Source organism: Nerophis ophidion, linkage group LG19 (assembly GCF_033978795.1).
Source record: "Nerophis ophidion isolate RoL-2023_Sa linkage group LG19, RoL_Noph_v1.0, whole genome shotgun sequence".
Lineage (NCBI taxonomy): Eukaryota > Metazoa > Chordata > Actinopteri > Syngnathiformes > Syngnathidae > Nerophis > Nerophis ophidion.
The window spans coordinates 24,176,832-24,198,751 of record NC_084629.1 but is presented as its reverse complement, the minus strand read 5'-3'; the positions used below and the strand labels follow the sequence as shown (position 1 = coordinate 24,198,751).

The 21,920-nt window shown below is 40.3% G+C and overlaps 1 protein-coding gene across 2 annotated transcripts in view; it reads left to right on the top strand.

Moving 5' to 3' along the window:
- The window catches only part of satb2 (SATB homeobox 2), an 86,884-nt gene that overhangs the window by 14,797 nt on the left and 50,167 nt on the right, over positions 1-21,920 (top strand). For both annotated transcript variants that reach the window (XM_061879624.1, XM_061879623.1), the window contains exon 3: positions 15,366-15,551. In XM_061879624.1, coding sequence (XP_061735608.1) covers positions 15,366-15,551 — 186 coding nt within the window. The remainder of the gene's footprint in view (positions 1-15,365; positions 15,552-21,920) is intronic.

Here is a 21,920-nt window from a genome sequence, read left to right as displayed (position 1 = left end):
ATGTCGCACCGCTATAATGTTACGCTGTATACCCTTTCCAAACTGTGAAACCGATGAATTCGATAAAAAAATAAACAATATAAAACGGCAGAGAGCTTTGAGGATTTGTCATTAAGATGAAAGCATATACCTTTTTGGGAGCTTAGTTGAAAAAAATATGACCATAAACTGGTCAGGGAATTAATGTGAAGTTATCTTTACACTTGCGTGACCATTAAATGTTTAAAATTAGATGCAAATCACCTGCTGTGCGTGGGCCCCCATTTTGCGTGAAGCACATGTAAATGAACCAATGACAAGGCGCTATATTTAAAATTGTACAGCGATTTTTTTCCAAGCCTTTTCCTGCTCTTTAAGTGGTAAGAACATAAGGGCACATTTCTCCATCATGTTAAATGTATTATTTTGCATTAAAACATAAATTGAACAGAGTTATTCTCATGGATTTGTCTAAGTAAAGACCATGCATCAAAATTAATTCAAGTACGATGAAAAAACTATAAAAATCATTTAACATGAATACAAAAGCGTGAACACATTTTGCAATGATGGGGGTGTGGCCCCCAAAATAAAATTCTGCTTACGGCCCCAATTTATTCGGGGGTGGAACCCTTGCTGTTATTCATTAATAAAAATGGTGACTTGCTTTGCGTATTGCTTCTTTTTTCTGGGCCATAAAACAACATCAATATATATTGCAATACATACGTAATGGATATCGACAGATATGATACACTTATATCATGATACAGTTTTCAGCCATATCGCCCAGCCCCACTGTAAACCCTGTGGTTTCCCCCCCAAAACTCCCATATTTAGATTTTATTTTGATATAAAAAAACACACTTTTTTTTTTCCTTCCATAAAACGCTCAGCAGTGTCCTCAGGAAGACTCGGTAGACATCGGTGTAACAATAGCACTGTCGGGGCGGGGCGTGTGGCAGGCAGCTGTGTAAATGACAAATACTTTATGTCCGGTGAAAATTCCTCTATTTTAAAATGTTGACAGGTGTGGCTTGTATGACTGATAAAATGTTACTTAAAACAGTGAAATGTTGTAATGTCCGGCCCAGCCTATTGGTGGGCCGAAAGCACCCCATAGAGAGTCGCCAGAAAAGATCTGTTTCTCAGCTGTGATCCGAATGGGCCACATTGATACTAATTTGTAGTACACGTTTCCACCACTTGTGGCAGTAATTACAATATCAAACAAACAGAAGAAGTCTGGAGCTAAAGCGCAAACATTATGACTAAGTTGGTGAAGCTGTATTTTCATTTGCATTTAAATGTTATCGACAGTTTATTTAAGAAACATATATTGTTATTCATTATTAAGTTAGAATGTGTTTATTTCAGCACTGTGTAATTGAATGTAAATGTCAAATCATAGGCCTCGTTTACATTGTCCACCAAATCTAATTGTTTTGCCCTCGAGTGACGGATTGGATTTTATTTTGCCAGTCTAATCGTTCCAAAGTGATTTTGCATCAGATCCTGCTTACATCAGGAGATAGGACGAATCCGATTGGAATCTGATCTTTTAAAATGTGACTTGAGTCTGAACGACAAGGGCGACCTGAACGTGACTTTGCATCATATTTGGCCGAGCTACGTCATTCGTGTGCCAGGGGGAAGGTGCAGACTGCCAGTGGAAGTGGATATGTCACAACATCCGGTTTCGGTGAGCAATATTATATATTTATATTATATATATTCATATATAAATACATTATACATATATACACACATTATATATATATACATATATACACATATACATATATGTATTTATATATATATATATATATTTGTATTTATATATATACATATGTATATAAATACATTCACATATCTATATATGTAAATATATATATATATACACATTATATATACATACACAAATATATATATATACATACATATATACACATATACATATATGTATTTACATACATATACACATATGTACATATATGTATATATACATACACACATATAAGTGTATATATATATACATATATGTATTTATATACATACATGTACAGTGTATATATATATATATTTTGTGTGTGTGTGTATATATATATATATATATATATATATATATATATATATATATATATATATATATATATATATATATATATATATATATATATATATATATATATAAAGTATTTAGTCAGCCACCGATTGTGTAAGTTCTCCCACTTAAAAGAATGACAGAGGTCTGTAATTTTCATCATAGGTACACTTCAACTGTGAGAGACAGAATGTGAAAAAAAAATCCAGGAATTCACATTGTAGGAATTTCTAAGAATTTATTTGTAAATTATGGTGGAAAATAAGTATTTGGTCAACCATTCAAAGCTCTCACTGATGGAAGGATGTTTTGGCTCAAAATCTCACGATACATGGCCCCATTCATTCTTTCCTTAACACCGATCAATCCTGTCCCCTTAGCAGAAAAACAGCCCCAAAGCATGATGTTTCCATCCCCATGCTTCACAGTAGGTATGGTGATCTTGGGATGCAACTCAGTATTCTTCTTCTTCCAAACACAACAAGTTGAGTTTATACCAAAATGAATACATGGGTGATACAGCAGAGGATTGGGAAAATTTCATGTGGTCAGATGAAACCAAAATAGAACTTTTTGGTATGAACTCAACACGTCGGGTTTGGAGGAAGAAGAATACTGAGTTGCATCCCAAGAACACCATACCTACTGTGAAGCATGGGAGTGGAAACATCATGCTTTGGGGCTGTTTTTCTGCTATGGGGACAGGACGATTGATCCGTGTTAAGGAAAGAATGAATGGGGCCATGTATCGTGAAATTTTGAGCGAAAACCTCCTTCCATCAGTGAGAGCTTTCAATGGTTGACCAAATACTTATTTTCCACCATAATTTACAAATGAATCCTTTAAAATTCCTACAATGTGAATTCCTGGATTTTTTTTTCACATTCTGTCTCACACAATTGAACTATACCTATGATGAAAATTACAGACCTCTGTCATCCTTTTAAGTGGGAGAACTTGCACAATCGGTGGCTGACTAAATACTTTTTCCCCCACTGTATGTATATACTGATATATGTATATATGTATGTATATATATATATATATATATATATATATATATATATATATATATATATATATATATATATATATATATATATATATATATATATATATATATGTGTGTGTGTGTTTGTGTATTGGCCCTGCAATGATGTGGGGAATTGTCCAGGGTGTACCCGGCCTTCTGCCCGATTGTAGCTGAGATAGGCACCAGCGCCCCCTGTGACCCCAAAGGGGAATAAGCGGTAGGAAATGGATGGATGGATGTGTGTGTGTGTGTGTGTGTGTGTGTGTATATATATATATATATATATTTATATATATATATATATGTGTTGCCTCTACTTAATAGTGATAAAAATATTAAAACCCTTCCAAATATATTACACTATATATATTCATTTATACATTATATAACTTTTTTTTTTTACGTCAAAAAAAACACTTTTTTATTTTGAAAAGTTAAAGTTAAAGTACCAATGATTGTCACACACATACTAGATGTGGCGAAATTATTCTCTGCATTTGACCCATCACCCTTGATCACCCCCTGGGAGGTGAGGGGAGCAGTGGGCAGCAGCGGTGCCGCGCCCGGGAATAATTTATGGTGATTTAACCCCCAATTCCAACCCTTAATGCTGAGTGCCAAGCAGGGAGGTAATGGGTCCCATTTTTATAGTCTTTGGTATGACTCTTGTCGTAGCGACTTCCTTGTTTATTTACGGAATCCGGTCAACTTCTTTTGTTTTCACTTTATCGAACTGCGCATGCAAGTGACGTCGAGGCCACATTGGGGCCATATTGGGGCCCGTTAGTACTGATAATGATCACATTTTACTTGCAGTGTAAGCGGTCAGCTGGAAACAAATCTGATTTCGAAAAAAATCCGATTTGGGCCACGTTGGCCTACAGTGTAAACGGTGTCATAGAGAGCTAAAAATTATGACTAAAGAATTTTGTCATAATTTTATTGAGATTTTTATTTTAGAATGCATGCAAATGAATTATTAATCGGTTTTCACATGTCCCTTCTTTTGCATTATGTTTGATCTAACCTCTACATTGACAACAGTCTTTGTTATTAGTGCAAAATTTTCCTCAATTGACAAGTTTTAAACTGGTAAAAGTAAGTAGGTTTGATATGATTATTGAATAAGATCTTAATCAAGAGTAAAATGACTAATTTGAGTGGGCCCCTTTGTAGTGGAAAGGTAGGGCATAAAAGGTTAAGAACCCCTGATATAAAACCTTGCCTGTACAGTTGAAAAAATGAATTGTTTATTTCTATTTGCATTATTTCCTGTGGAAAAAAGGCAGAAGCTGAGCAAATTAGAAAAAAATGTGGCTATAATCTGCTTTGACCCTTTGACCTCCGTACAGAAAGGCAGGCCTACATTTCCATGTCTGGTGGGTGTGAGGGTGGGCTTCCACAACAAATAAAGGTGATTGCAGTGTATAAAGAAGATTTACACCGCTCACTGTGGATTGTTATCGATTGCAGTATTCACAGAGAGAGCTGCTTGGTTTTTATGTATTCATTTATGCCGCTGCCATATGTTGGCCCCACGTTTAACCCCCAAGAGCGGTTTTCCCTTTGACTAAAATTAGAGCGATATTTATACTTTTGGACGCTCCTCCCCAATATTTACCATCAAGCATTCCTGGGCTTCTCTCGCTGGGATAAGAAACATGAAATTTGCGGCGTGCGTGGTCGGTAGGGCAAGAGGTTATCAAAGCAAGCAAGGAGGCCAAAGAAGACCAGGGAACAGGTGACGTTGTGGCATGCCGGCAAAGGAGGAAGTAGGGAGGAAGGGGTTCCCTGGTGCCGAGTGGGCCAGTTAGTAATAATGACAGCTTTTTCCTCTGAAGACGGGAAAGTCGTCCTGTCCCGTCCAAACCGCACGGTTGCCACAAGGACACACACACACACACACACGTCTTATTTTAAAACACCCATCATGCATATTAGCGGGATTAGAGGTTTGAGGCTGCGTCGCATGGTCCAAACCAGAGCACGGGCGAGAGCGACGGGAATTCTCGAAACGAGAGAGAGCGAGCGCGGCAGGGCCCGCGCCGCGTTGACAGTTATATTTCCCTGCTGGGGGAAAAAGTCACTTACTCCAATTGGCACGGCGCTCCGGTGTGTAACTCACTCGGCGAGCGCCCGGAGGCCCGCGGGTTGCAGTGATTAATGAGGAGGAAATAGAAATATAGGAATTGACTGATTAAAACAATGAGTGGGATGGAGTGAGGGGGGGGGTTAATGCTACAGAGTCTGCTGCCATGCGCCTGCCCGCCGTAAAACACATTGCCCCGCATTATTAGTGCTGGGACGCTGCCTAACGCTCTCTGGTCCATCATTCTTCACCCACTGCTTTCATCTCCTGTCAGCTGCACAACAAAAGGCTGGAGGTATAAAACCGATGAAGGACGGCGTGACTTCATTAGTCCCCTAACTCAAAGGACATTTATGTAAGCAGTTGGTCTTCTTAGAGCATGTGAAAGTCACACCTGAAGCAAACTTGTTTTCACTGGACACCAAATCGGATTTTTTTGCCAGTCTAAAGGCTCCAAAGTGCTTCAGATCTGATCATCTCGCATCGGATTCAGGCCACATCAGGAGGTAGTCCGACGGGAATCGCATCTTTTGAAATGGGACTTCAGTCTAAACGGCAATATGACCTGAATGTGACTTTCTTTGTATTAATTTCATCGAACAGCGCATACAAGTGACGCCGAGTCCACATTGGATTACTGTCAGCTGCTACTGACGGTCCCTGACACAAGGCTGAAGCTTAGAGGTGACAGAGCTTTCGCCGCTGCTGCTCCCAAGCTCTGGAACGACCTGCCTCTGAGTGTTAGACAAGCCTCCTCTCTTCCTGTTTTTAAATCTCTCTTAAAAACATACTTTTATTCCTTGGCTTTTAACACTGAGTGATATCCATGCTGCAATGGCGCCCCATTATACACCTGCTGTGAATCTGTTTTTATGTTTTATTTATTTATTTTTTATCATGTTCTGTTTGTCATGCGACCCCAAAAGGGAATAAGCGGTAGAAAATGGATGGATGGATGTTTGTGTTGTGTTGCTTGCCCGGTTCTCGTATTATCTTTTAACCTGCCCATTGTACAGCACTTTGGCTACCCCTGTGGTAAATTTTAAATGTGCTTTATAAATAAAGTTGATTTGATTTGTTTGTTGTTCAAACCCCGTTTCCATATGAGTTGGGAAATTGTTTTAGATGTAAATATAAACGGAATACAATGACTTGCAGATCCTTTTCAACCCATATTCGATTGAATGCACTACAAAGACAAGATTTTTGATTTTCAAACTCATAAACTTTTATATTTTTTTGGCAAATAATAATTAACTTAGAATTTCATGGCTGCAACATGTGCCAAAGTAGTTGGGAAAGGACATGTTTATCACTGTGTTACATCACCTTTTCTTTAAACACTCAATAAACGTTTGGGAAGTGAGGAAACTAATTTTTGAAGCTTTGAAAATGGAATTCTTTCCCATTCTTGTTTTATGTAGAGCTTCAGTCGTTCAACAATCCGGGGTCTCCACTGTTGTATTTTACACTTCATAATGCGCCACACATTTTTGATGGGAGACAGGTCTGGACAGCAGGCTGGCCAGGAAAGTACCCGCACTCTTTTTTTTTACCAAGCCACGCTGTTGTAACACATGCTTAATGTGGCTTGGCATTGTCTTGCTGAAATAAGCAGGGGCGTCCATGAAAAAGACGGCGGTTAGATGGCAGCATATGTTGTTCCAAAACCTGGATGTACCTTTCAGCATTAATGGTGCGTAATGGTGCAGATGTGTAAGTTACCCATGCCTTGGTCACTAATGCACCCCCATACCATCACAGATGCTGGCTTTTAAACTTTGCGTCGATAAGAGTCTGGATGGTTCGCTTCCCCTTTGGTCCGGATGACACAATGTCGAATATTTCCAAAAACAATTTGAAATGTGGACTCGTCAGACCACAGAACACTTTTCCACTTTGTGTCAGTCCGTCTTAGACGATCTCGGGCCCAGAGAAGCCGGCAACGTTTCTGGATATTGTTGATAAATGGATTTTGCTTTGCATAGTAGAGCTTTAACTTGCACTTACAGATGTAGCAACCAACTCTATTTAGTGACAGTGTTTTCTGAAGTGTTCCTGAGCCCATGTGGGGATATCATTTAGAGATTGATGTCGGTTTTTTATACAGTGCCATCCGAGGGATCGAAGGTAACGGTCATTTAATGTTGGTTTCCGGCCATGCCACTTACGTGAAGTGATTTCTCCAGATTCTCTGAACCTTTTGATGATATTATGGACTTTAGATGTTGAAATCCCTAAATTTCTTGCAATTTAAACTGACTATTTGCTGAGGCAGTTGTGGACAAAGGAGTGTACCTCACCCCATCCTTTCTTGTGAAAAACTGAGCATTTTTTGGGAAGCTGTTTTTATACCCAATCATGGCACCCAGCTGTTCCCAATTAGCTTGCACACCTGTGGGATGTTCCAAATAAGTGTTTAATGACCCTTCCTCAACTTTATCAGTATTTATTGCAACTTTTCCCAACTTCTTTGCACGTGTTGCTGGCATCAAATTCTAAAGTTAATGATTATTTGCACACAAAAAAAATGTTTATCAGTTTTAACATCAAATATGTTGTCTTTGTAGTATATTCAACTGAATATGGGTTAAAAAGGATTTGCAAATCATTGTATTCCGTGTATATTTACATCTAACACAATTTCCCAACTCATATGAAACGGGGTTTGTACGTACACCTGGATCAGGGCTCTCTCCAGCGGCTGCAGCGCTTGCAAAACTCTGCTGCTCGTCTTTTAACTAAATCTAAACGACATGAGCACATTACCTCTGTACTGACTACCCTTCATTGGCTCCCAGTTATTTTTAGATTTAATTTAAAATTCTACTTACTGTTTTTAAATGCTTACACCAAGAAGCCCTGCTTACTGAGCTGCTGCAGCCGTATTGTCCCAGCCGGACTCTGAGGTCTTCAGACCAGCTAATCCTGGCTGTCCCAAAAACTAGGCTAAAAACTAGAGGAGATAGAGCAGATCTGGGCAAGTTAAGGCCCGGGGGCCGCATGCGACCCGTTAAGCTTTTCAATCTGGCCCACCAGACATTCCCAAATAACGTTTTTAGATCTTTAAGAGGGAAACTGTAGCTGCCATTATGATGTGCAGTGATGTTTTCAAATGACCATAAGTCTTGAACTAAACAATGTATTTCAATGGTTGGAATCTGCGCTTTTTCATAATAAACTAGTTACCATGGTAATCTAATTAGTTACTACGGTAATCTAATTAGTTACTATGGTCATCTAAGTCACAGCAGCTCAGACGAGGCACCAAGCAGTGTGGGTGGGGTAGCGTTTCCACAGTGTTTCCAGAGCGGTCAGCCTGAAATGTGGGTGTCAGGAACGGATTCAAAAGGAGATTTTTAGTTTTAAAGTTTAGTTCAGACAAAGTTTTAAAGCTTAGTGGTATCTCAGATGTATCAGATTGTAAGTTTTTTTTTTTTTACCCTATACGTTCATATTTCGCTGTTTATCGCATTTGTGTTGTGTTTTGCTTGATATGTCGATCGAGAGGGGGTGTAATGTTCATATGTTGTCAATATTTAGTGTTTTATCGTTCATAGTTAATATTGTGAATCCCACGTCATTTTCATGTACATTATTGGTGTCTCATGCAGTAAAAAACGGTTTTCGCATTCAATCAGACATTATTCTAAGGTTTTGTTTTAGTGTTCCTAAAAATCAGATATACCGGCTCCCAGACATATTTTTGTCTCTAAATTTGGCCCTCAGAGTCAAAATAATTCCCCAGGCCTGAGATAGAGCTTTCTCATTGGCAGGGCCCGGACTGTAAAATAACGTTCCACTATCTATTAGGTCGTCCCAGTCTCTGAGCCAATTTAAATCTAGGCTAAAAACATTTTTATTCACTGGCATTCAAATCCAGTTAGACAGGATATCTTGGTTGTTTTTATTTCTTGTTTTATAAATTTTTTATTCATTTAATTATTACATCTTAGTCTTTTAGGTGATATATTCTGAACCTCTTTTAAGGTATGTTTTACTATTGCATTTTATTTATCCTTAGGTGTTACAATATAAATGTGACTTTGTCCCTTTATTTTGGTTTCAAATGGTATCTTATGTCTCTACAGCACTTTGGCCGACTGGGGTTGTTTTCAAATGTGCTATCTAAATAAAATAAAAAACTGAACTCAACTGAACTGAACATTGGGACCTGTGCGCGTTTGTACTGGAGTTGGATAAAAATCCTATTTTTTATTCAGCAGGAAAAAAAATCACATTTCGAAAAATCAGATTTTGGCCACTTTGTCCTGGAGTGTAAACATAGTCTAAGTGTGTCCTGCTTTCCACACAATTCCACTCAGTTTCTTTATTTGTTTTATGGGGATACAGGTGGTACCTCCGTTTTTGTTGGTCATCCATTCTGAAAAATGTCAAGGGGAACACCAAAACAAAACCAGACAATTTGTTCCCATAAAAAATCATGTCAGTCCAATGAATCCGTTACAGGGGCCCAAAAATATTAACACAAACCACATTTTATAGAGAACAATTATAGTTTTATATGCAGAAAATAATGACAAATACATAAATAAACGAGTGAAATCATAGAGGAGGAAGAAAATGGAGAGCCACAAGGACTTCGTTCTTGAATTCAACAGTGTTTGTCATTTTCTCTATCAAAGTGTTGGCAAATGCAACTTTCTTTGGCCACGTGGTGGCTTATTTTCAAAATCATACCCAACTAGAAAAGCACGCAGAGAGCACATACGTAGCCCAGGACCTATAGCCCAACAGTAAAGAATCCTTTTAAAAAATCCTGAATCCAGACGGTGATCCGGGTCACCCCATAAATCGAATTTGATGTTTCTTATCCCGTTTCGGACATTTCCAGAAAGTTTCACCAAAATCCGGCCATAACTTTTAGATTTATGTTGTGAACAAACATACACAAAGAGCCCGTTCAATGTAAGATAACGTACTAGAAATGATCAGGTCCACCCCCAAAATCAAATCACTTGTTTCTTGTCCCATTTCGGACATTTCCTAAAAGTTTAAATAAAAAAAATAAAAAAACGCTCATAACTTTTTTAGGTATGGTTAGGGATAGGCACTGTTTACATTTGAACAGGTACGGTACCAATTCTGGGTACCTGGAAATCGATACTGATACTACAACCCTAAACTAACACCTCCCCCCAACACATCCCACCTCCCCGGATTGTAAATAATCAAATATAAATAATCAAATGTATATACTTGTTCTTATGCTTTCTGAGCTCACTATGTTCACAGCTCGCTGTACATATCCTACGAAGTCAGACCTACACTGTTTCAATCTCCATTTCTCAGATGATATAATTGTTGATGACTGAAGTGCTGATATCAACCAAACCTAACCGCCCCGCCCCAACCACCTGTAAATAATTTAATGCATATACTCTGATGATTAACTTGTGTAATGACTGTATTATGCTGATAGTATATATTTGTATCATGAATTGATTAACGTAGACCCTGACTTAAACAAGTTAAAAAACTTATTGGGGTGTTATCATTTAGTCGTCAATTGTACAGAATATGTACTGTCCTGTGCAATCTACTAATAAAAGTTTCAATCAATCAATCAATCAATCAAAGTTTGGCTGAGTTCGCTCTGCATGCTGCTGGAGTGATCGCTATAAGCGCCAAAGTGCGTCACTTGCAACTTAGGAACCAAAACATGGGTGCATTGGATTTTCCGTAGGACCGACTGATTCGGCCAGTGCCAAAAAGTACCAAATTCAGTACCCATCCCTAGTTTTTTTGTTTGCTAACCAGCTAACTAACTAACTAAGGTTGGCAATCACATACATTCCTGGCAGAGGTAAAAAGCACAGGCACTTATCGGGATTCTTTGTTTGAGGACTTGATTCTGCAGAATGGTTTGCAAGCAGCATTAGGCCCCATTCATCAATAAGTTCCTAACTTTTCCTCTTATCTTTCTTCCTAAGTGATTTCCTAAGAGTTTTAATTGAGTGATTGATTGAAACTTTTATTAGTAGATTGCACAGTTCAGTACATATTCAGTACAATTGACCACTAAATGGTAACACTCGAATAAGTTTTTCAACTTCTTTAAGTCGGGGTCAACGTTAATCAATTCATGGTAGAGGAGTCCATTCAAATTCATTACATGTTCTTAACTGGCCAAATTGTTCCCACCTGCTGTTCTTAGGTTGCTGAATGCCAAATGGTTAGCGTGTGCATGTCTGTCATAATTTGTAAATAAAAACACTCCCTTATTTCCCCAATATGCATAGGTAAACACCCTTAACTCCGTAATTTGCATAAGTAAACGCCCTTAATTCCCCATATAAGGGCACTATTCCAGCGGAAAAGAAAGAAAACAAAAACAAATGCACCTGGTTGATTGGCAACACTAAATTGGTCGTAGTGTGTGAATGTGAGTGTGAATGTTGTCTGTCTATCTGGGTTGGCCCTGTGATGAAGTGGCGACTTGTCCAGGGTGTACTCCGCCTTCCGCCCGAATGTAGCTGAGATAGGCTCCAGCACTCCGCGACTTCAAAAGGGGACAAGCGGTAGAAAATGAAGGGATGGATGGAAATACAACGTTAATAATGATAAATAAATGGGTTGTACTTGTATAGCGCTTTTCTACCTTCAAGGTACTCAAAGCGCTTTGACACTACTTCCACATTTACCCATTCACACACACATTCACACACTGATGGAGGGAGCTGCCATGCAAGGCGACAACCAGAACCCATCAGGAGCAAGGGTGAAGTGTCTTGCTCAGGACACAACGGACGTGACCAGGTTGGTACTAGGTGGGATTTGAACCAGGGACCCTCGGGTTGCGCACGGCCACTCTCCCACTGCGCCACGCCGTCCCTAATAAACGTAAATTTAAGAAAGGGGCGGACTGCCTAAAGCGTTCAATGAATATTCGTCACTTCAGGCAAATAGGTCGACATGGTCGTGAAATATGTGCTCCCTCCTCAGGGCACGATCTGCGGCGCTGTGCGTGTGTGTGTGCACGCACACAGTGTTTTGAAATGTCTATATATTGCTCATTTTGCCATATGTTTGTCTGTCTGTCTTACCTATATCTATGTATCTATCTATATTTATGTACATTAGAAAATAGCTAATGTACATAAATATAGATATCTATCTATCTATCTATCTATCTATCTATCTATCTGTGTACATTGGAAGAGAAAAAAAATATATATATATATACAAACCCCGTTTCCATATGAGTTGGGAAATTGTATTAGATGTAAATATAAACGGAATACAATGATTTGCAAATCCTTTTCAACCCATATTCAATTGAATGCACTACAAAGACAAGATATTTGATGTTCAAACTCATAAACTTTATTTATTTTTTGCAAATAATAATTAACTTAGAATTTCATGGCTGCAACACGTGCCAAAGTAGTTGAGAAAGTGCATGTTCGCCACTGTGTTACATCACCTTTTCATTTAACAACACTCAATAAACATTTCAGAACTGAGGAAACTGATTGTTGGAGCTTTGAAAGTGGAATTCTTTCCCATTCTTGTTTTATGTAGAGCTTCAGTCTTTCAAAAGTCCGGGGTCTCCGCTGTCGTATTTTACGCTTCATAATGCGCCACACATTTTCAATGGGAGACAGGTCTGGACTGCAGGCGGGCCAGGAAGGTACCCACACTCTTTTTTTTAAGAAGCCACACTGTTGTAACACGTGCTGAATGTGGCTTGGCATCAGGGGTGTGGGAAAAAATCAATTAGAGTATGAAACGCGATTCTCACGTTGTGTGATTCAGAATTGATTCTCATTTTTAAAAAATCGATTATTTTTTTTTTTTTTTACATCAATCCAACAAAACAATAAACAGCAATACCATAGCAATGCAATCCAATTCCAAAACCAAACCTGACCCAACAACACTCAGAACTGCAATAAACAGAGCAATTGAGAGGAGACACAAACACGACACAGAACAAACCAAAAGTAGTGAAACAAAAATGAATATTATCAACAACAGTATCAATATTAGTTATAATTTCAGCATAGCAGTGATTAAAAATCCCTCATTGACATTATCGTTAGTCATTCATTAAAAAAAAAGGACAATAGTATCACAGTGGCTTACACTTGCATCACATCTTATAAGATTGACAACACACTGTGTCCAATATTTTCAAAAAGATAAAATAAGTCATATTTTTGGTTCATTTAATAGTTAAAACAAATTTACATAATTGCAATCAGTTGATAAAACATTGTCCTTTACAATTATAAAAGCGTTTTACAAAAATCTACTACTCTGCTTGCATGTCAGCAGACTGGGGTAGATCCTGCTGAAATCCTATGTATTGAATGAATAGAAAATCCTTTTAAATCGGGGAAAAAATTGTTTTTGAATCGAGAATCGTGTTGAATTAAAAAAAATCGATTTTGAATCAAATCGTGACCCCAAGAATCGATATTAAATCGAATCGTGGGACACCCAAAGATTCGCAGCCCTACTTGGCATTGTCTTGCTGAAATAAGCAGGGGCTTAGATGGCAGCATATGTTGTTCCAAAACCTGGATGTACCTTTCAGCATTAATGGTGCCTTCACAGATGTGTAAGTTACTCATGCCTTGGCCACTAATGCACCCCCATACCATCACAGATGCTGGCTTTTGAACTTTGCGTCGATAACAGTTGGATGGTTCACTTCCCCTTTGGTTCGGATGACACAATGTCGAATATATCCAAAAACAATTACAAATGTGGACTCGTCAGACCACAGAACACATTTCCACTTTGCATCAGTCCATTTTAGATGATCTCAGGCTGAGAGAAGCCAGCGGCGTTTGTAGATGTTGTTGATGAATGGCTTTCGCTTTGCATAGTAGAGCTTTAACTTGCACTTGCAGATGTAGCGACAAACTGTATTTAGTGACAGTGTTTTTCTGAAGTGTTCCTGAGCCCATGTGGTGATATCCTTTAGAGATTGATGTCGGTTTTTGATACAGTGCCGTCTGAGGGATTCCGGCCATGCCGCTTACGTGGAGTGATTTCTCCAGATTCTCTGAACCTTATGATGATTTTATGGACCGTAGATGTTGAAATCCCAAAATTTCTTGCAATTGCACTTTGAGAAATGTTGTTCTTAAACTTTTTGACTATTTTCTCACCCAGTTGTGGACAAAGGGGTGTACATCGCCCCATCCCTTCTTGTGAAAGACGGAGCATTTTTTGGGAAGCTGTTTTTATACCCAATCATGGCACCCACCTGTTCCCAATTAGCCTGCACACCTGTGGGATGTTCCAAATAAGTGTTTGATGAGCATTCCTCAACTTTATCAGTATTTATTCCCACCTTTCCCAACTTATTTGTCATGTGTTGCTGGCATCAAATTCTAAAGTTAATGATTATTTGCAATAAAAAAAAGTTTATCAGTTTGAACATCAAATATGTTGTCTTTGTAGCATATTCAACTGAATATGGGTTGAAAATAATTTGCAAATCATTGTATTCCGTTTATATTTACATCTAACACAATTTTCCAACTCATGGAAACGGGTTTTGTATATATATATATATATATATATATATATATATATATATATATATATATATATATATATATTTATATATATATATATATATAATTGCTCGCTATTTAGCTATATCTATCTATCTATCTATCTATCTTATATATATACAAACATATATATATGTATATACTTACATACATATATATATGTATATACATACATACATACATACATGTATATACATACATATACGTATATACATACATACATACATATACAAACCCTGTTTCCATATGAATTGGGAAATTGCTTTTTCTATTTTCTTCATCTCACTGTTGCTGTTATTGCGCTTTTCCCAGAAATTACTTTTTCCGTGTGTCTGGTTGGCAGAAATGGCAAAATGGACTATTTTACTAAAGGCAATGTTTGGTCATAGGATAACCCAGAAAAGGATGGGAAAACCTAGGTGTCCATTCCCAGGTGTTCCAGCGTACCCTGTCATTGTGAGACAATTTTGAGAATTGTCCACCAATAAACCAATACATTTCCCTATCATGGTTTATAGATTCCGAATATACCGGCCAACCAAACTGCACAAGATCATCCAAGTTGATGAAGACAATCTCACAGAAAATCTTGTCCACCCTGCTAGGTCTGATGATTCCGGTCTTCTGCGTGGTGGAGCAGTCAGATGGAGGCATCCAAGCAGACGTATGCGATGGAAGGGAAGATCATGCAGAGTTCGTGCTAGTTCGGAAGGACATCCTCTTCTCCCAGCTGGTGGAGACGGCACTGCTGGCCCTCGGCTACTCTCACAGCTCAGCCGCACAAGCCCACGGTCAGTCTTACACGAACGATCGTACTTTAACCAGGTTGGCAGAGGATGTAAGAAACTGAAGTCCTAATGAGTGTCACAAATAAAGGGGAGTGATTTGGGACACTGTCCTGTCACTGACAGTTTGTACACACACTACGACTATGATAGCAACCATATGTGTATGATGTGGAGGGTTAGGACAGTAAAATGTTCAAAGGGTCTGGCTGGAAACTGTAAGAAAGAAAGAGGAACGGAACGTAAATTTTTTAAATTTAGACTACATTTCCTGCAATTAGTTGCATTTTCTACAGTATGGTTTACCTTTGAATTTACCCCCAAGCGTCCAAAGGTGTTATGACAAAAAAACGGCACTTCTACTAGTTAATAAAAAGGGTGTGTGAAAGGCAATATGAAGGTTTTTTGGGCTTCAAAACTATCGATAAATGGGACTGCTTTAAATCATGCCTTGCCAAATGTGTCAATACAGCTGTTGCTTCAAATGTAGGTAAACATTTAAATAACTAACATTCAGACCTGCACAAGGGGTTTAAAGCATTGCAGGTAATATAGCTAACAGCTTACCCCGTGCACATGTGGAGTAGAAACCACACACGCGTGCAGCTTGGTTGGCTTGTTGAAAATTATTGGCGCAGTCCAAACCCCCCATGAAACGTAAAAGTATGCAAGTGAATTGACTAAATTTCATAACGGGTGGAAAAGCACAAAGGGGACTCAATGAGAACTAGCGTCTTTAAAATGGACACTGTTTTCATTGTTCACCCGGAAAACAAAACGCAATACAAGACGTCAATACAATATGTATCCTACACTGGTTCAAAAATAAAATTAAAAAAAAGACCTATGGACGGACTTCTCCTTTTGAAGCAGTAGACAACAAAATAACTTGTAAACCCTGCAGTACACTGTAAGACAGTGTACTGTTATAGTGAATCTAAGACACTGCACTGTTACAGTGAATGTAAGACACTGCACTGTTACAGTGAATGTATGACAGCACACAGTTACAGTGAATGTAAGACAGTGTACTGTAATAATAATAATAATAATGAATTAGATTTTATATAGTGCTTTTCTATTATTACATAATCAAAGCGCTCACAGAGAAGTGAGAACCCATCATTCATTCACACCTGGTGGTGGTAAGCTACATTTGTAGCTACAGATGCCCTGGGGTAGACTGACGGAAGCGAGGCTGCCAGTTTGTGCCTACGGCCCCTCCGACCACCACCTATCGTTCATTCACCAGTGTGAGCGGCACCAGGGGCAAGGGTGAAGTGTCCTGCCCAAGGACACAACGGCAGTGATTGGGATGTCAAGAGGCGGAGAGCGAACCTGTACCCCTCAGGTTTCTGGCACAGCCGCTCTACCCACTACACCATACCGCCCTGTTACAGTGAATCTAAGACACTGTACTGTTACAGTGAATCTAAGACACTGTACTGTTACAGTGAATGTAAGACAACGTACTGTTACTGTGAATGTAAGACAATGTACTGCTACAGTGAATGTAAGGCAGCCTACTCAGTGGCCTAGTGGTTAGAGTGTCCGCCCTGAGATCGATAGGTTGTGAGTTCAAACCCCGGCCCAGTCATACCAAAGACTATAGAAATGGGACCCATTACCTCCCTACTTGCCACTCAGCATCAAGGGTTGGAATTAGGGGTTAAATCACCAAAACTGATTCCCGGGCACCTGGCCTTGTAGCGCCCACTGCTTCCCTCACCTTCCAGGGGGTGATCAAGGGGATGGGTCAAATGCAGAGGACAAATTTCACCACACCTAGTGTGTGTGTGACAATCATTGGTACTTTAACTTTAACTTTAATACTGTTACGTTGAATGTAAGACAGCGTACCGATAAAGTGAATTTAAGACAGTGTACTTTTACAGTGAATGAAAGACCACGTATTGTTACAGTTAATGTAAGACAGCATAGTGTTACAGTGAATGAAAGACAACGTTTTGTTCCAATGAATGTAAGACAGCGTACTTTTACAGTGAATGTAAGACAGCGTACTGATACAGTGAATTTAAGACAGTGTACTGTTACAGTGAATGAAAGACAACGTATTGTTACAGTAAATGTAACAGCGTACTTTTACAGTGATTGTAAGTCAGTGTACTGTTACAGTGAATGTAAGACAGACACAGTATTGTTTTATAGTTTCAATCAGCTGTGTTTATAGCATAAAAACTGCATTGTGAGATTGTAAGTGAGCAAAGGAATGTTTCACAAACACAATTAGGCATCAAACTGAGCCTGCAAAGACACAACAGAGAGCTGAATGGATTGTATGTCAAGAATGTGTGAGAACCATGAAGAAGCAACGTCAAAAGTGTCACACATGTTAGTCATCAGGAAAAGGGCTGTGACATGGACTCCTGTCCCGTTCTGTCTGAAGACACAAAAAAGCAAGTGACACTAAGCAGTTAGAGCAAAGACATCTGCCATCTGTTAGGAATTTTAACCGGACTCTTTGTGCGTGTGTCATCGGCCACCGGTCCAGTTCGATTTTCGGGAAAGCGTAAATACACGCACATGCTGTTTGTAACGCGTGGGAGATTACATGTGATTGAGTTTGTCGTTTACTTCCCCACTCATAAACACGCTGCTGAAGGTAATTCCTTTTTTACGGCCTCAAGGCCAGCGTACTCTTATCAGGCCTGCAGCCCACCTGGACAGAGAGGACCGTGGACTCCATAAAGTCTGTCAGCCAAGCTAACCCACTGTAGATTTAGGGTAAGTTTACCACATATCAATCTCATCAAAGGAAAGGTTGTTTCTTTGATTTACAGACATTTTTAAACTGTTTTTAAACTCTCTTGTATAAATAATGACCCATTAGTAACCTACACTTAGTGGAATTAGACATGGATAAAGACACTACTACAGTATGTGCTTTTAATTTATATTCCAGCAACTCTGTACTAAACCAGACAAACAACCAGTAGTCCATGTAAACGCTTAATCAAAGATACACAACTGAAATTAGCTTTAGTAGACACTACAACATAAAGCGCTACAAGGCAGTGTACTACAAAGCTAGGCGATACAAAACCAAGGCGCCACAACACAAAGCACTACAAGACTAGGCACGACAAGCTTGGTGCTACAACACAAGGCGCTACAATGTATGGCACTACAAGGCAAGGTGCTACAAATCTAGGTGCCACAAAGCTCGGCGATACAACACATGGTGCTACAAGGCCAGGTGCTACAAGGCTATAGGCAAAACAAGGCAAGGCGCTACAATGCGTGACGCTACAACGCATGGCATTACAACACAATGCGCCACAGGGCTAAGCGCTGCAACACATGGCGCTACGAGGCAAGGGGATACAAAATTAGGCATTACAATACAAGGCGCCATAAGGCTAGGTGCTACAACACATGGCGCTACAAGGCAACGGGACACAAAACTAGGCACTACAACACAAGGCGCTACAAGGCTAGGTGCTACAACGGGAGGGGCTACAAAGTTAGGGGCTATAAATCTAGGCGATAATGCATGGTGGTACAAGTAGGTTGCAGTAGGCACTACAACGTAAAGCGCTACAAGACAATGTGCTACAAGGCTAGGCGAAACAAGGCAAGACGCCACAACACAAGGTGTTCAATGCATGATGCTACAAAATAAGGCATTACAAGGCTAGGCGGTACAACACTAAGCGCTACAGGCTTGGTACTACAACGCATGGCTCTACAAGGCCAGGTGATACAACGCAAGGCATGACATTGGTAGGCGCTACAACGCATGATGCTATAAGGCCAGGTGATACAAGGCATGACATTGGTAGGCGCTACAACGCATGATGCTATAAGGCCAGGTGATACAAGGCATGACAATGATAGGCGCTACAACAGTAGGAGCTAGAACACAAGGCGATACAATACATGGTGCTACAAGGCTAGGCGATACAATGCAAAACACCACAACACAAGGCACTACAAGGCTAGACGCTACAAGCTTGGTGCTACAACGCATGACACTACAAGGCAAGGGGCCATAAGGCTAGACGATACAACGCAAGGCGCCACAACACAAGGCACTACAATGCATGATGCTACAAAACAAGGCATTACAAGGCTATGCGATACAACCCTAAGCGCTACAGGCTTGGTACTTCAACGCATGGCTCTACAAGGCCAAGTGATACAACGCAAGGCATGACAATGGTAGGCACTACAACCGTAGCAGTTAGAACACAAGGCGATACAATACATGGTGCTACCAGGCTAGGCGATACAGCGCAAGGCACCACAACACAAGGCGCTACAAGCTTGGTGCTACAACGCATGACGCTACACGGCAATGCCCTATAAAGCTAGACGATACAACGCAAGGCGCTACATGGCGAGGTACAACAAGGCTAGGCGATACAACACAAGGCGCCACACACAAAGCACCACAACACCAGGCGCTACAATGCATGATGCTACAAAACAAGGCACGACAAGGCAAGGCGATACGACACTAAGCGCTACAGGCTTGGTACTTCAACGCATGGCTCTACAAGGCCAAGTGATACAACGCAAGGCATGACAATGGTAGGCACTACAACCATAGGCGCTAGAACACAAGGCGATACAATACATGGTGCTACAAGGCTAGGCGATACAACGCATGGCAACGCTGCTGTGTTGGATCCGCTTTGGACTGGACTCTCGCGACTGTGTTGGATCCAATATGGATTGAACTTTCACAGTATCATGTTAGACCCGCTCGACATCCATTGCTTTCGTCCTCTCCAAGGTTCTCATAGTCATCATTGTCACCGACGTCCCACTGGGTCATCATTGTCACCGACGTCCCACTGGGTGTGAGTTTTCCTTGCCCTTATGTGGGCCTATCGGGGATGTGGTAGTGGTTTGTGTTGTGGTTTGTGCAGCCCTTTGAGACACTAGTGATTTAGGGCTATATAAGTAAACATTGATTGATTGATTGAACACAAGGCGCTACAATCTTGGTGCTACAACGCATGACGCTACAAGGCAATGCGCTATAAAGCTAGACGATACAACGCAAGGCGCTACAAGGCGAGGTACAACAAGGCTAGGTGATACAACACAAGGTGCCACAATGCATGATGCTACAAAACAAGGCACTACAAGGCTTGGCGATAGAACACTAAGCGCTACAGTCTTGGTTAAAGTTAAAGTACCAATGATTGTAACACACACACTAAGTGTGGCAAAATTTGCCCTCAGGATTTGACCCAGCCCCTTGTTCAGCCCCTGGAAGGTGAGGGGAGCAGTGGGCAGCAGCGGTGCCGCGCCCGGGAATCATTTTGTGGTGATTTAACCCCCCATTCCAACCCTTGATGCTGAGTGCAAAGCAGGGAGGTAATGGGTCCCAGTTTTATAGTCTTTGGCATGACTCGGCCGGTGTGAACTCCCAACCTACCGATCTCAGGGCGCACACTCTAACCACTAGGCCACTGAGTAGGTACTACAACGCATGGCCCTACAAAGCCAGGTGATACAACGCAAGGCATGACAATGGTAGGCACTACAACCATAGGAGCTAGAACACAAGGCGATACAATACATGGTGCTACAAGGCTAGGCGATACAATGCAAGGCACCACAACACAAGGCGCTACAAGCTTGGTGCGACAACGCATGACGCTACAAGGCAAGGTGCTATAAGGCTAGACGATACAATGCAAGGCGCTACAACGCTAGGTGCTACAATGCGAGGTACAACAAGGCTAGACGATACAATGCAAGGCGCTACAATGCTAGGTGCTACAATGCGAGGTACAACAAGGCTAGGCGATAAAACGCAAGGCGGTACAAGGCTAGGCGCTACAAACTTGGTGCTACAACGCATGACGCTAAAAGGCAAGGCTAGACGAGGCGCAACAATGCTTGGCACTACTGGGCCTCTTGTTGCTGGGAAGAATTTGCGGGTCTCTACTGCCTCAAACACGGAGATTTGTCAGAAAGAGTCACTCAAACACGAAGGAAATTAATGCAAAAACAGCGCTTTAAAACTAATTAAAAAAAAAATGTATTGACCTTTTTGTGCCATTCGACCGCTGCTGTTTAATATTTCTTTTGATGTGTGGAAACACACTGTACACATCCAAATGAACGTTTTTTAATGCGAGTGGACGAATAGACACTTTAAGGGCAGACACACACAAACACACAGGAGTAAACTTGATTTAACCTAAGCAAAGCTGCGTTGAGAAATAGTGTGCAGTCATGCAGCGTCGCAGACAAAAAAGACGCACCTCCCTCCTGGGCTTCTCTCTAATGAATACTTTTTGTTTTTTAAAACAACCATTTATGTTAACTGAATAATTTCTGGCTTAAATTATACATTTTTCCCTCTGCGGTGCACGACCAAAATTACACAGAGCC